Raw genomic sequence first — 13005 nt, 5'->3', positions numbered from 1 at the left:
CTATTATCTCCATTAATCCAGAATCTTAGAATAAATTTTCACAACCTGTGTTTCTGTTGTAATACAATAGAACCCTCAACATATTTAGTGTTATATCTCTTCCAAGAATTAAAGGCTTGATATAACTTTGAAATGAAGATAAGAAAAAGCCCATATATGATCAGCACTATTATGAGATTATGAAAAAGCAAAGTAAAGAAAAGTATGGTTGTTGTGGTTTTTTTGGGCTCTTTGGTCGTGTTCTGAAGGTTGTTCTTCCTAATGTTTCACCAGTCTCTGTGGCCGGCATCTTCAGAATCCACATGGGGAATCACAAAATGAAATCACAAGAGCCATCAGATGAAGAAAGCAACACCAAACTGAACACCAGACTAACTACTGCATTTTAATAGGAGATTTCATGGACAAATCCACTTCCCCAGACCCCAGAACCTATTTCTGTTTTACGTGTTTGTGTGTACTGGATGGCATAGAGCAATCCTTTCAGAATATTGCTCTACACAAAAACTCCAACTACCACCCACGACAGAAAAGAGGCATAATCAAAACACTGGTAGACCGGGCAAATTGGAACTGTGAAGCTCAGTTTCTCAGCACTGAACTCAACCACCTGAATTGGGCCCTACAGGCAAATGGCTATTCCAAGAATGAAATCAAAAGAGCCATCAAAACAAGAAAACAACACCAAACTGAAGAGGAAAAACAGCCACCCACAAATAAGGTATTTCTGCCATACATCAAAGGGGTCACGGACCGCATGGGGAAACTTTTGAAAAAAAAACCCTACAAACAGTATTCAGACCCACCACAAAAATACAACAAATGTTATGGTCAGCAAAGGACAGAAGGGTCCCCCTCACCACTGCAGGAGTATACCAGATACTTTGCAGTTGTGGCCAGGTATATATTCAAACCACAAAACACAACATCCACACCAGAATCAAAGAACATGAGAGACACTGCAGACTAAAGCAACCGGAAAAATTGGCAGTAGCTGAACATGCCCTAAAACAAGCTGGACATGAAATTCTATTTCAAAATACTGAAATACTGGACAACACCAGCAATCATTATGTTAGACTGCACAGGAAAGCCATTGAAATCCACAAACACCAGCAAAAAAGGAAGTTTAAAACTCAACAAAACTTGGCTTCCAGCACTGAAAAATACAGCCTGCAAAAGGTCAACGAACTCTACCCAGTCACAAGGACCGGTGATCACTACACACAAAAGACCAGCTAATGACACCTATTAATCACAGTGACAGATAATCTCTCCTCCTTATCACAACAATACACCCCAACCAGCACTCAAACAAAAACACATTGATCACCATAATCACTCATCTCCTAAAAACGACAAAAGCTAATCCCACAGCTATAAATACTCAACTCCCAAACAAACTGCACCAGAGCACAGAGTGCTACTGCTGTCCTCTGAAGATGCCGGCCACAGAGACTGGCAAAATGTTAGGAAGAACAACCTTCAGGACCTGGCCAAAGAGCCCGAAAAAGCCATAACAAACATTAGATCCTGGCTGTGAAAGCCTTTGTGAATACAAAAGAAAAGTACTTTGATAATTTTTTTTGTTTTAATTACTGTTATAAGCAGAGAAGAGTTCTAGGATTTGCAACATGTCAGATTTTGATTCCTTGTAAGAATAAATGACTGGATGTTTATGGCATTTCTGTAATATTTCAATTTATTTCCAATTATTTGCTCTGTATGGCTCCTAAACTTTACTTCCAGCTTTTCTGATGAGGATTGGCATGTTGCTTGGTGCTTCTGCTCCCAGCTAGATAGGAGCAGCTTGTGCTTCAACTGAAGGCAACTGAAGTTCAATAAGTGACCAGCAAGTCTTGGTCTATAGAAACTGGGTTTATATTCCTGGAGGTGAAACCTGATGCCTTTATGTCACTGTGGTTGATCCTTCTTGTTTGCAGTCTTTAAGAAATTTAGTGTAAACTAACTACAGATCTTGTGGCTTCAGCACCCAACTAGGATAATTTCCAAACCTTAACCTCTGCAATATCCAGCCAGAAGAAGAGTCCTGGAAAACCTAAACAGTCATATACAGTGTGCTATATATGAATTCCCAGCAATTATTTTACCAGCTGAAGTATGCATTTTACCTCTAAATGAGATGAATACTGCATATTTTAGTAAATATGTGACACGTTTTTCTGGCACAGGAAATGTTGAAGGATGAGGTGCGCACATTAACATACAGGAACTCCATGTATCATAATAAACACGTGTTTAAGGATAAGATTGTGTTGGATGTTGGAAGCGGCACAGGTATCCTCTCCATGTTTGCAGCAAAGGCAGGAGCCAAGAAAGTATATGGGGTAAGAAGAGTATTTCCTGTCAATCTTTACAATTTTTACATCTACATTTTCACAATGAAGTAAGGCTGCCAACTCTGGATTTCCAAAATCTGTGTGTCTGGCAGAGGAAAGTGAATGAGGTCCAGTGGAGGGAAACTAAGTGCCCATGCCAGGAAGCAGATGTGAGAGATACCTCTGTTGAATTTATTTATTTATTTATTTATTTATTGGATTTATATACCGCCCCATAGCGCTACAAGCACTCTCCGGGCGGTTTACAATTTTAATTATAAAGGCTACACATTGCCCCCCCAGCAAGCTGGGTACTCATTTTACCGACCTCGGAAGGATGGAAGGCTGAGTCAACCTGAATTCCTAATGCTCCCCCACTTATCCCTTTGCTTCAGGGCCCCAGTTGCTCTGCTTCCTTCAGTTGGCAGAGCCTATGTAGACCATTAAAAAGGTGTACTGGAGCCCCACCCATCACACATGCTTCAGGCTGTGTAGCAGCAGTATGACATATGGGCCACCAGAAGCAAGTGCAACAAGCTAGTGCCATGGCATAGACATGCCCTCACTTCAGCCAAATGTGTTAAGTGTAAACGCTGCAAGTGACTTCTTATTCTTTAAAACAACATCGATTTTCTTTTTTTAAAAAAAAGGTCTTGAAATCAGTAAATCTTGAAATAAACAGTATTTCTGGCTTTTACAACATTTAACATTTTGGCAAGTTTCCCAGATGCAGAAATCAAACAAAGAAATTGAACAGGCATTTTCCCCCCTTGTAAACTGGCAGCATGGCTTAGAAGGGGTACGTGTTAGATACTCTTTTCATCTTGGTGATGTTTTTCTCCACATATCATGTACAGTGCAATCTGATGCATGTTTACTCAGAAGCAAATCCTACTGACTCCAGTGGGCCTTGCTCCCAGGTAAATGAGCAAAGAATTACAACCCCAGGTGTTTTTTTTTTATGGCAGATGGTTAGTGGATACCAGTAAGGGCAGAGTAAGAAATTTGTTGTGAGGTGACTTAAAAGAAGCAGGTTTTTCCCTCTCCTTGTAACTTGATGATACCTTGAAGAAGAATGTAATGTGTTCTTCACAGACCATGAGCCATTGCAGATTTGTGGCTTGCACCCCTGGTTCATACTCTTTTGAAAGACCATGACAAAGGGACAGACACAAGGTTAGTCACCATTGGACCACACTCTCTCTGCTCAGAAGAGAACACCAAGTCAAGCATATGACCACCCATGTGGGTGTGGCCATTAACATGTTGGGACATGTCCAAGGAAGCCGTGGTTTCCAAGAACCCAAAAGCCAGACCAGAAACTTCCGCCTCCGCATGGATGTTGAAATCACCCAAGACCAGTAGCCTTGGAGAACCCAACAGAGATGGAGTGAACCAACTCTGGTAAGGAAATTGCTGGATCATGTGGAGCACAGTATGCCAGCAAGATCCAGCAATTTCCTTGCCATCCCTGGCCCCGAACGACACGTGGAGGGCCTCCAGACCAGGCGTCACCATGGCAGAAAGCCTACCAACCTCCAGAGTGTTTTTATAAACAATGGCCACTCCCCACCCCACCCCCGGTCTATCCTAGTGTTGTACAGCATAACCAGGTGGACAGGCAAAGGACAGAGGACTACCCCCATTGCAGCCCATCCAGGTTTCGGTTATGCAAGCCAGGTCTGCATCCTCCTCCAGGATAAGATCATAGATCAACTGGGACTTATTGGATACAGACTTGGCATTCGACAGCACCAGTTTTAAAGTGGAGGGATGATTGAGCTGGCTACCTTGAGCCAGGCAGTTGGACACAAAGCCAGAACAATGGACAGCTTTTAGACATCTGCCCCTTGTTCTTCTGGAGTAGACCCTTTTGAATCAATGGAATTTATGGAGTTGACTCACTAAATCTCTACACATTTAATAGATCTACTCTAGTACAATTTACTAAACTAAGCAACAGGATTTTGGCCATTCATAATATAATAAAAGTTCTATCTAAGTCCACAGATCTGAAGAGCCTTTCACACATAACACTACAGCACTCTTATATCTGCATTTGTTACTGAAAATTTGTGACAAGGAGACAATAAGCATTTGAAAGCACATACTTATTGCCAAGTTTAATAACTACATTTTCAAGTGTACATTTAAAGCCTCCCAAGTTGAATCTTAATGTAGGTCTAAGTGAAAATTACTTTATCCATATTCCAGTGTGAACCTTGAGTGCAGCTGTAATAAAAAGGCCCGCATTCCTAATCTGTGAGTTCTGGCTGATAAATATGTAATCCCAAAGAGAAGCTTCCCATTTTAATTCCCCATTTCACTCTGAAGCAGCACTATTGTTGTACAATTCTGAATAACAGAACGGGAGTGCTTCCTGACAAAGCTTTTATCGTGCAGGATGGGTTCTATATCAGATGGTCTTTCACTTAAGCCCTCCAGTTCTCCATAACCTTCTGCTGCTGCTTCTGCTTCTTCTGACTTTTTTAAATAACCACAGAAATTGTACTAAGGAAGACAAATACAGTATAATATATTTTGGTTGTCAGCATCAGCAATCTGGAAGCACCATAAGACAACAATGAAACGTCCTATTTCATGCTCTCAAAATGCAGTGTGAGACCTAACTGACATATCGCCTTTGTTATTAAGGCATGTTTCTGATCTACACCTGCTTAGATCAACTGAGGAATGCAGTTCCCACACCTGTGATCTGCACAAGTCACAGTCAAATTTGAAGTAATTCCAAATGTGGTTTCTAGCATGCCATCACTCTGAATTTCATTTTTATGGGACATTCAAATGAGACTGTGTTCCACTTATGAACACACAGAGACACATTCTACCCTAATTTCTTCCATTTCCCCCCACACACCAGGGAAAATCCATTAAGGAGAAAGAAATGAATACCACCTTCTTATTACTTAGAGCAGCCCACAAATGCTCTCACAACATGGAAGGTAACAACAAGGATACTCATCTTTGTAACAAAAGAAACACACTACTTTCTGAAATTCTTAGGATTGTCTCTGGACCTGAAACAAGACAGGGTTCTCAGAAAATGAAAAGCCCTCCTCACTCCCAAAGTCACTGCTCTTTCGATGGTGTTCACATACTACGTTTGGCTATGCTGTTCTCAGAACATGTAACAAAGCAAAAAAAAAAAACATAAATGTAGTTATAATGACTCTTATGCACCTAAGCATTCCCCAGTTGATCTAAACAAGGTGGAGATCTAAAGTGTTTTGTGTGAGGGGGTAAGGGATGCTTCAAGGCCCTCAAAATATGGCAGAACTGTTTCTATGGCAGTTAAACTACTGTTGTAGTTCACAAAGAATGTTTAATTATCCCAGGCAATTTTGGGAGCAAGAGTACACACCACAGTTCAAATAGTTACAATTTTCAGTGAAATCACAGGTTGCTCCACACCATTAATAACACCCCGTTCCCTGGTTCTTCTTCTTCTTTAAATGGCAAGTGACACCGCACTAAACAGATATAACAAGCAGCACCTATCTGACATAGCACTAAACTGGACAAGTATAATTTTTAAATTGTTCAGAGGATAAATAAGAGGCCTTCCCTTGAAGGGGATGTTCTTGCTGTATTAGCATAATCTTTCACTTGCCCCAAAAATGCCCCCTTGCCAACATTATCCTATGACACAATCACCATTGTCCCTTTGAAACTTGCAGTATTTCCTGGGAGTGATTATTCTTTGGGAGACACCTATAAAGGGCCCAATGGGCAGCAAGTCTAGAAGTCCCCATGACCTTGGCAGGAAATTGGTGCAATGCTTCCTGGATGTGGTAGTCTTGCTGTATAGAGGGTACCTCCCCAAGGACTACCACATCCAAGAAGCATTGCAGGAAGAAGCATTGCAAGGTGATCAAAATGGATCTGTGAGCTGGAGCTCCCAGAATTCTGCCTGGGGAATTCTTGGAGAATTCTGGGACTCGGAAACTCCAAAACTGAATAGCACACCCTTATTGGGTATATGTCAATGATCCAATCCTTGGATCCCATATATAAGCATCAACTATGGAAACATTTACTTTTTGGTATGATAGCTCATAGAATAACCTAGCCACCGGCCATACTGGATAGTGTACAGTATTTTGTAATTGTAGTCTAAAAAAGTAACTATTCCAATCTCTATCAATCAGTGAGTACTGATATTCACATAATTTATCTGGGATTGTTAACACATGGACATCAACGTTCAACAACTCAACATACTACTTATTTATCCTAAACTGGAAACAGAAACTGGAGATAAAGAAAACCTGCTTCAAAGTCATGGATATACTACATACAGTACATCAGTGTAAGCAATTATACTCTTTTCCTCTAGTTACTTACTATATTCCGATATGCCTATCATCTCATCTTGTGTTATTGATTCCACTGTAATCCAAAGACGTGTCTCTCTTCAGTGCCTCTGAAATATTTAATGCAAGGCACTCTTTCTTTCTCTTTCTCCCTGCCTCCTTTAGATTGAATGTTCCAGTATATCAGACTACTCTGAAAAAATTATCAAGGCAAACCACTTGGACCACAGTAAGATATGTTTAAGGCAATTGGTTACGTACTGCTTTTGATTAGTTTCTCCTTACTTAATTTGCATATCACTAACATATGCTTCTTGGGTTTTGATTATCTGTGATTTGATGATATACACACTCATGAACACATACAGTGGTGTCTCGCTTTATGATTGCCCCGCATTACGATAAAACAGTATTCCGACGATCTTTTTGCGATCTTTTTGCGATCGCAAAATGATGGTTTGAATGGTTTTTTTTCGCTTTGCGATGATCGGTTCCCTGCTTCGGGAACCGATTCTTCGCAAAATGATGATTTTCCTCCAGCTGATCGGCGGTTTCAAAATGGCTGTGGGTAAATAAAATGGCTCCCCGCTGTTTTCTGGGACAGATTCCTCACAAGACAGCCACTGAAAATGGCCGCCCTATGGAGGATCTTCGCTGGACGGTGAGTTTCCAGCCCATTGGAACACATTGAAGGGGTTTCAATGCGTTTCAATGGGCTTTTTATTTTCGCATTACGACGTTTTCGTTCTACAGCAATTTCGCTGGAACGAATTAACGCCATAATGCGAGGCACCACTGTATTCAGAACTTTAAAACATCTGGCAGCAATTCAAGGTTATAATTTTAGTAATGATCTTCCAGAAGCAATAAAGTATTTCCTTTAGAACTGTTCAAATTGATGTTTTTGAACAACAGTGTCACACACACCCAGTTCCCCTGTTTGTTCTTTCCCACAACCCAGGTTCACTTTTGGGTATGCTATTTACTTTTCAACCCTTTCCGCTGCCACCAGAGGACTTATTCCTCAATATATCATATATCACTCTTAAATCAGTGTTAATAAATAAAAGAATGTTTATTTAAGTGTTTATAAGTAAATCATGTAAAGTAAATCATGGATGGTCTTATTTTATTCATTCAATCAACTGTGCTTTGGTAACATTTATGTTTGCTTAGATAGAATCATTTTTAATCAAGGTGTTTATTCATTTCTTTTCTCATTCCCTATCTCTCTATTACTCTTCACTAACACAAGGCTGGTCCTAATTGCCTAAATTCCTTTTCTCTAACACCAGTCCCTAACTCTTCCCTAACTGACTCCAACTCAGACTCTAACTGCTCTTTAACTGTCATCCATTCTCTTATATATCCCTAGTCCCGCCTTTTCTGTACAGCCATTGGCTCCTGAACCAGGGTTCCATTGTGATGGACAGGAGTGGTTCCTCCCCCCTTGGAAAAGTTTGTATCATGGGGGTGAACTCTACAGTGATTTACCCTCATGTACAACATATGAGAGAATTAAATTTTTTCAATATATAAACCTTCTTTAAACATAGAACAGTTATACCTTTTATACTTTTACATTTTCTCTATTACCTCTTTTAAACTTTTTTTTTCATTTTACTTTTCATTACATGTACAGTATCGCCATTTTATTTACTTATATCATTACACATTTAACACTTCTTATGCTATATAACTTACATTTTAAAATATGTTTTTCCATTTCTTTTACATTTTTTCCATGCAATTATAACATTTTAATTTTGTCATCAATTTTAACACTACGTTGTATGTTACATTACTACATTGCAAAACATAACCAGAACCTTTGATTACAGTTTCACTTCTAATATTTGTTATTATAAGTTTTTTCCCCCAGTCTTCTTGTGCAGCTTCTCATTGCTTTCTGTTATCCGTTGGGTCTTCGAGACCATACATCTGCAATCTTATTTTGAGTCTCTCTTTTGCTTTGGATTTCATCAGCAAAGTCTTTTAGATTTAGTGTCCCTCTTGCAAGTTGGTTGATTTTATGTTTCACAGTTCGCAACCTCACATAAAGTTTCTTTCTTTGCAATGTCCAGTCAATTAACCCCTTCCAGTTGCCAATTAAATGTCTCTCACATGCTCGGTCTTTCTTGTTGTCCACCTTGCTCTGCATGGCTCCTGGTTCGAATCCTGCCACAGCGATGATGTTGAAGACACTCTGGAACTCTGGACCTCTCACGACATGAAGACGTCTCTTGACATGACCTCTCTGGATACGACGTCTCTGGACATGACCTCTCTAGATACAATGACCTCTCTGGATACTACGCTGACTTTTCTTTAATATAGTCTGCAGCTTTTCCAGGGTCTCTTTACATCTGCTCAACCACTGGATCTTCTTGTCTTTTCTTTTAGCTTTTATAATTTTTAAAGGAGAGGCTATACATCTGGCATTTCTTTCCCCACACTGAGTATAGCCTGCTATCCTTATCATAGCTTTCACTCTATCCTTTTTTATTTTTTCTATGACTAGAGTAAATTTATTTAATACTCATTGCATTTCCATTTTGTCTACTTGATTAAATTTAGATACAGCTTTATCTAGTTCTATTTCTTTATTCTTAAATTTCTTAGATAGGATTTCTTGTTGATTAGTTTTAGCTATGGGTGCAGACACAGAATGATCATCCTTTTCAGTTAGCTGTATCTTTTCCTTAGATACTACTTCTGCTGACTTCAATTTACTTCCCTCTAAAGTTTTCAGTTTCACCATCTCAGGGTAGCATGATGTTTCTTGATCCTCATGTAAGCTTTCCTCTTTTTCAGGAGTTATCACTAAGGAGTTTTCTTTAGTTGCAAGATCTTTGTTTACAAAGATTTTCTCAGGACTTTCAGAGAATAATAGGGTGATATCTTGAAACTCTTTTAACCAATCCTCTAAGCTATTATTCTCCTTCATCTCCTGGTTAAAACTTTCATTAGGCTTTCTAATACCTTTACAGCTTTCTTCTACCCATTTATTTCTCTGGACTCTCTAGCAAATTTTTTTCTCCCCCACGTTCTCTAGTTACTGTATTGGGTGTGTTCTGGCTATCTTGCAAGCTTATATATATGAAACCACCTTTAACACATCTCATCTTATTCCAAACCTCTTTTTCAACTCCAGACATCTCTCTGTACTCAAAAGGGATATCCATTTGTTTGTGGATATTTCTATCTATAAAGAATCTTTTGGGATTCTGAACTTACTGGTTCTTTTTTAACTGCATTACAAGATTGTAGCCAAGTAAAATCATTTTCGTGTTCTGGTTTAAAACTCCTTTTCTGAGACTTTATTATATCTGTACCTCCTATAAGTTCAGGTGATTGGCTGACACTTATAACTTCTTCAGGAACCTCAGTATTTTCATAAAGATTTTCTATCTTTTCTGTCTGTGAGTGTGTGGTGATCACAACAGTCTTAATATAATTAATCAAATCTAAACCAATTAAACAAGTCGTATGGATCTGAATTGAAACAGCTATTTTAAATTTACCAGCCTACCCTTAATACTTTATATGTACTTCAGCTGCTGGTGGCTTAATCACTTCTGTCCCAATTCCTTTAACTGAAATTTTCTCATTTGGAATGATATCTTCCTGTGGAATAATATCTGTATGGCATATACGTAGTTATCTGAGAACAAGAATCTCTCAATGCTAGATATTTGATATTATTAATATAAATCTTTTCTCCAGATGACTTCATCAGTTCCCTGTTAGTGTTAATGTAATAGCAGTGGACTATTTCTGCTAGAGGAGGCAGTTGCTCCTGCTTCGCTGCATCAGTTAAACTGCCATTCTGGTTTATCTCAGACCTTCCATCCTGCTTTTATATACAGTACATCTTTTTAGGTACAACTTCCCCTGTTTTCTGTTGTCCCATTTCTTTGTTTTTAATAAATTCACAATTTGAAATAAAATGATCTGGTTTTCCACAACCGAAACAAGTTTTTAAATTTCTTTGTTCATTATAAGTGGTTCTGTCTCCCTTCCTTTCAAAGCTTTTACCTTGTTGGCACTGCTCTGAGGGTCTCTCTCTAAAATGGCTTCCATCTGTATATTTGTTGGTTTTGTGGAAATCTCTAGGTTCTCTTTTTCTTTCTTCAAAGTTTCTGTCCAATTTTACTTCAGAATTTCTAATCTCTGATATTAAATCTGTAGATTCACTAGTCTGTTGTACTGTTTTAGGTTGTTTGTCTCTTACTAAATACCTTAATTAAGCAGGGAAAGCTGAATAAAATTGTTCCAATCCTATGAGGTGCTGCATATCCTCTAATGTTCGCACTTGAGATTGCTCCAGCCATTTCTGTAAATATCTAACCAGATTTGCCCCAAATTGTGAATATGACTTATCAGGCTTCTTACTTAACTGTCTAAATTTTTCGCTGGTTATTCCAAATCTTGAGAAAAGTAATTTCTTAAAGCTCTCCTAATTTCTAGCTTGGTCTTCTGACATACTAGCATAAATTTCGGACATTTCAGCACTAATTGAAGACCTTAATATCAGCATATGGTCCTGTTCTGTCACACTATAGTCCCAGCAGGCTCTCTCAAACTAAATTAGAAAAGATTCAGGGCAATCTCCTTTTTTAAATTGAGGGAATTTCTTAAGATCTACTGTTGAGATCCCTTCATTTGTACTATTACTGTTGTTATTGTTGTTATTGTTTAAAGATGCCATTTCCAGTTTTTTCATCTCTAGTTGATGTTGCATCTCTTTTTCACTCATTTCCAGCTGTCTGTTTTGAACCTGAATCTCTAGCTGTAATTTTCTTAACTGAAATTCTTGTTCTTTTTCAAATTTCCATTTTTGAAACTCTAGGGGGGTTAAATTACTTCCTCTCCCCAAGCCATCCTCCTGTTCCCTTGGGCTCTTGATCTGAAATTTCCCCTTCCTGAGGTAACGTCTGACTCTCAGCAAGTTCCATAACTGCCTTCTTCCCTCTCTTGGAAGTCATACTTAATCGTTTAGATTTATTATTAAATTGGAAGGCTGCTTTCTCACCAATTCCAATATACAAGCCTTTGTTTAAAAAGACCTCTTTTTTTCTGTGTTAGAGATTTAAACTACTGTATGTAACTTTTGGCAGCTTAAGATTGCTACGTTGTACCTTGGGCTTCAGCCTCACTGTTCCTTATGTCTGTTACTTTGTATCTCTTGGTCTACATCACCCAGATATTTCAAGCAATATTTTTCTTTTCTGATAAGCCTTTCCCAATTCCACCTCAGCTATTTCTTTAGACCTTGGCTTCCACTTTTGATCCCCTCAGTGCTCCCTTTCTCAGAGCTTTGGAATCTAAAGCTAGCCCTCTTGGTCTCAGCTTGAGGTAAACTGTTAACTACAGTACAGAAATCTCCTCAAAGTCTTTTCCTGCCTTTGTCTTTCCACAATCAGGAGTCCCTTATCAAGCTATTCACCTTAAGCTTTAGGGTTTCCTACTCCTTCACTTGGACTATTGACACCCAGGTCTCTTAGACTCAGAGAATTTCTTTTTCATTCCTGGCCAGCCTAATAACCTCACTTTATTTTGGCTCACTGGATATCATTCGAATCCCAACCGCTGCTCACCACTTAATGTCACACACCCCCAGTTCCCCTGTTTGTTCTTCCCCCACAACCCAGGTTCACTTTTGGGTATGCTATTTACTTTTCAACCCTTTCCGCTGCCACCAGAGGACTTATTCCTCAATATATCATATATCACTCTTAAATCAGTGTTAATAAATAAAAGAATGTTTATTTAAGTGTTTATAAGTAAATCATGTAAAGTAAATCATGGATGGTCTTATTTTATTCATTCAATCAACTGTGCTTTGGTAACATTTATGTTTGCTTAGATAGAATCATTTTTAATCAAGGTATTTATTCATCTCTTTTCTCATTCCCTATCTCTCTATTACTCTTCACTAACACAAGGTTGGTCCTAACTGCCTAAACTGCTTTGCTCTAACACCAGTCCCTAACTCATTCCTAACTCTTCCCTAACTGACTCCAACTCAGACTCTAACTGCTCTTTAACTGTCATCCATTCTCTTATACAGTGGTGCCTTGCTTAACGAGCGCACCGTTTAAAGACAAATCCACATAGCGACACATTTTTTGCGCTCCCTAATGCAATTGCATTGCGATGTTTAGCTAGGCTAAACATCGCATTGCGATGATCGGTAAGCGTTTCGCTTACTGATCTTCGCATTGCGATGTTTAGAAAACAGCTGATCGGCGGTTCCAAAATGGCTTCCGGGTGCAGAAAATGGCCACCCGCAGCGTTTTCACTCCCTGCCCTCACTTACTGGGCAGCAA

The 13005-nt window shown here is 39.0% G+C and overlaps 1 protein-coding gene across 4 annotated transcripts in view; it reads left to right on the top strand.

The window, feature by feature from the left end:
- PRMT8 (protein arginine methyltransferase 8) overlaps positions 1-13005 on the top strand; it is a 112913-nt gene that overhangs the window by 76233 nt on the left and 23675 nt on the right. For 3 of the 4 annotated variants that reach the window (XM_073000956.2, XM_073000957.2, XM_073000958.2), the window contains exons 3-4: positions 2193-2348; positions 6839-6902. In XM_073000956.2, coding sequence (XP_072857057.1) covers positions 2193-2348; positions 6839-6902 — 220 coding nt within the window. The remainder of the gene's footprint in view (positions 1-2192; positions 2349-6838; positions 6903-13005) is intronic. The other variant, XM_073000959.2, reaches the window with a different exon arrangement.

Source organism: Pogona vitticeps, chromosome 5 (genome assembly GCF_051106095.1).
Source record: "Pogona vitticeps strain Pit_001003342236 chromosome 5, PviZW2.1, whole genome shotgun sequence".
NCBI classification, from domain to species: domain Eukaryota; kingdom Metazoa; phylum Chordata; class Lepidosauria; order Squamata; family Agamidae; genus Pogona; species Pogona vitticeps.
The sequence above is the reverse complement of the archived record's forward strand: the minus strand, read 5'-3'. Positions and strand labels throughout refer to the sequence as shown.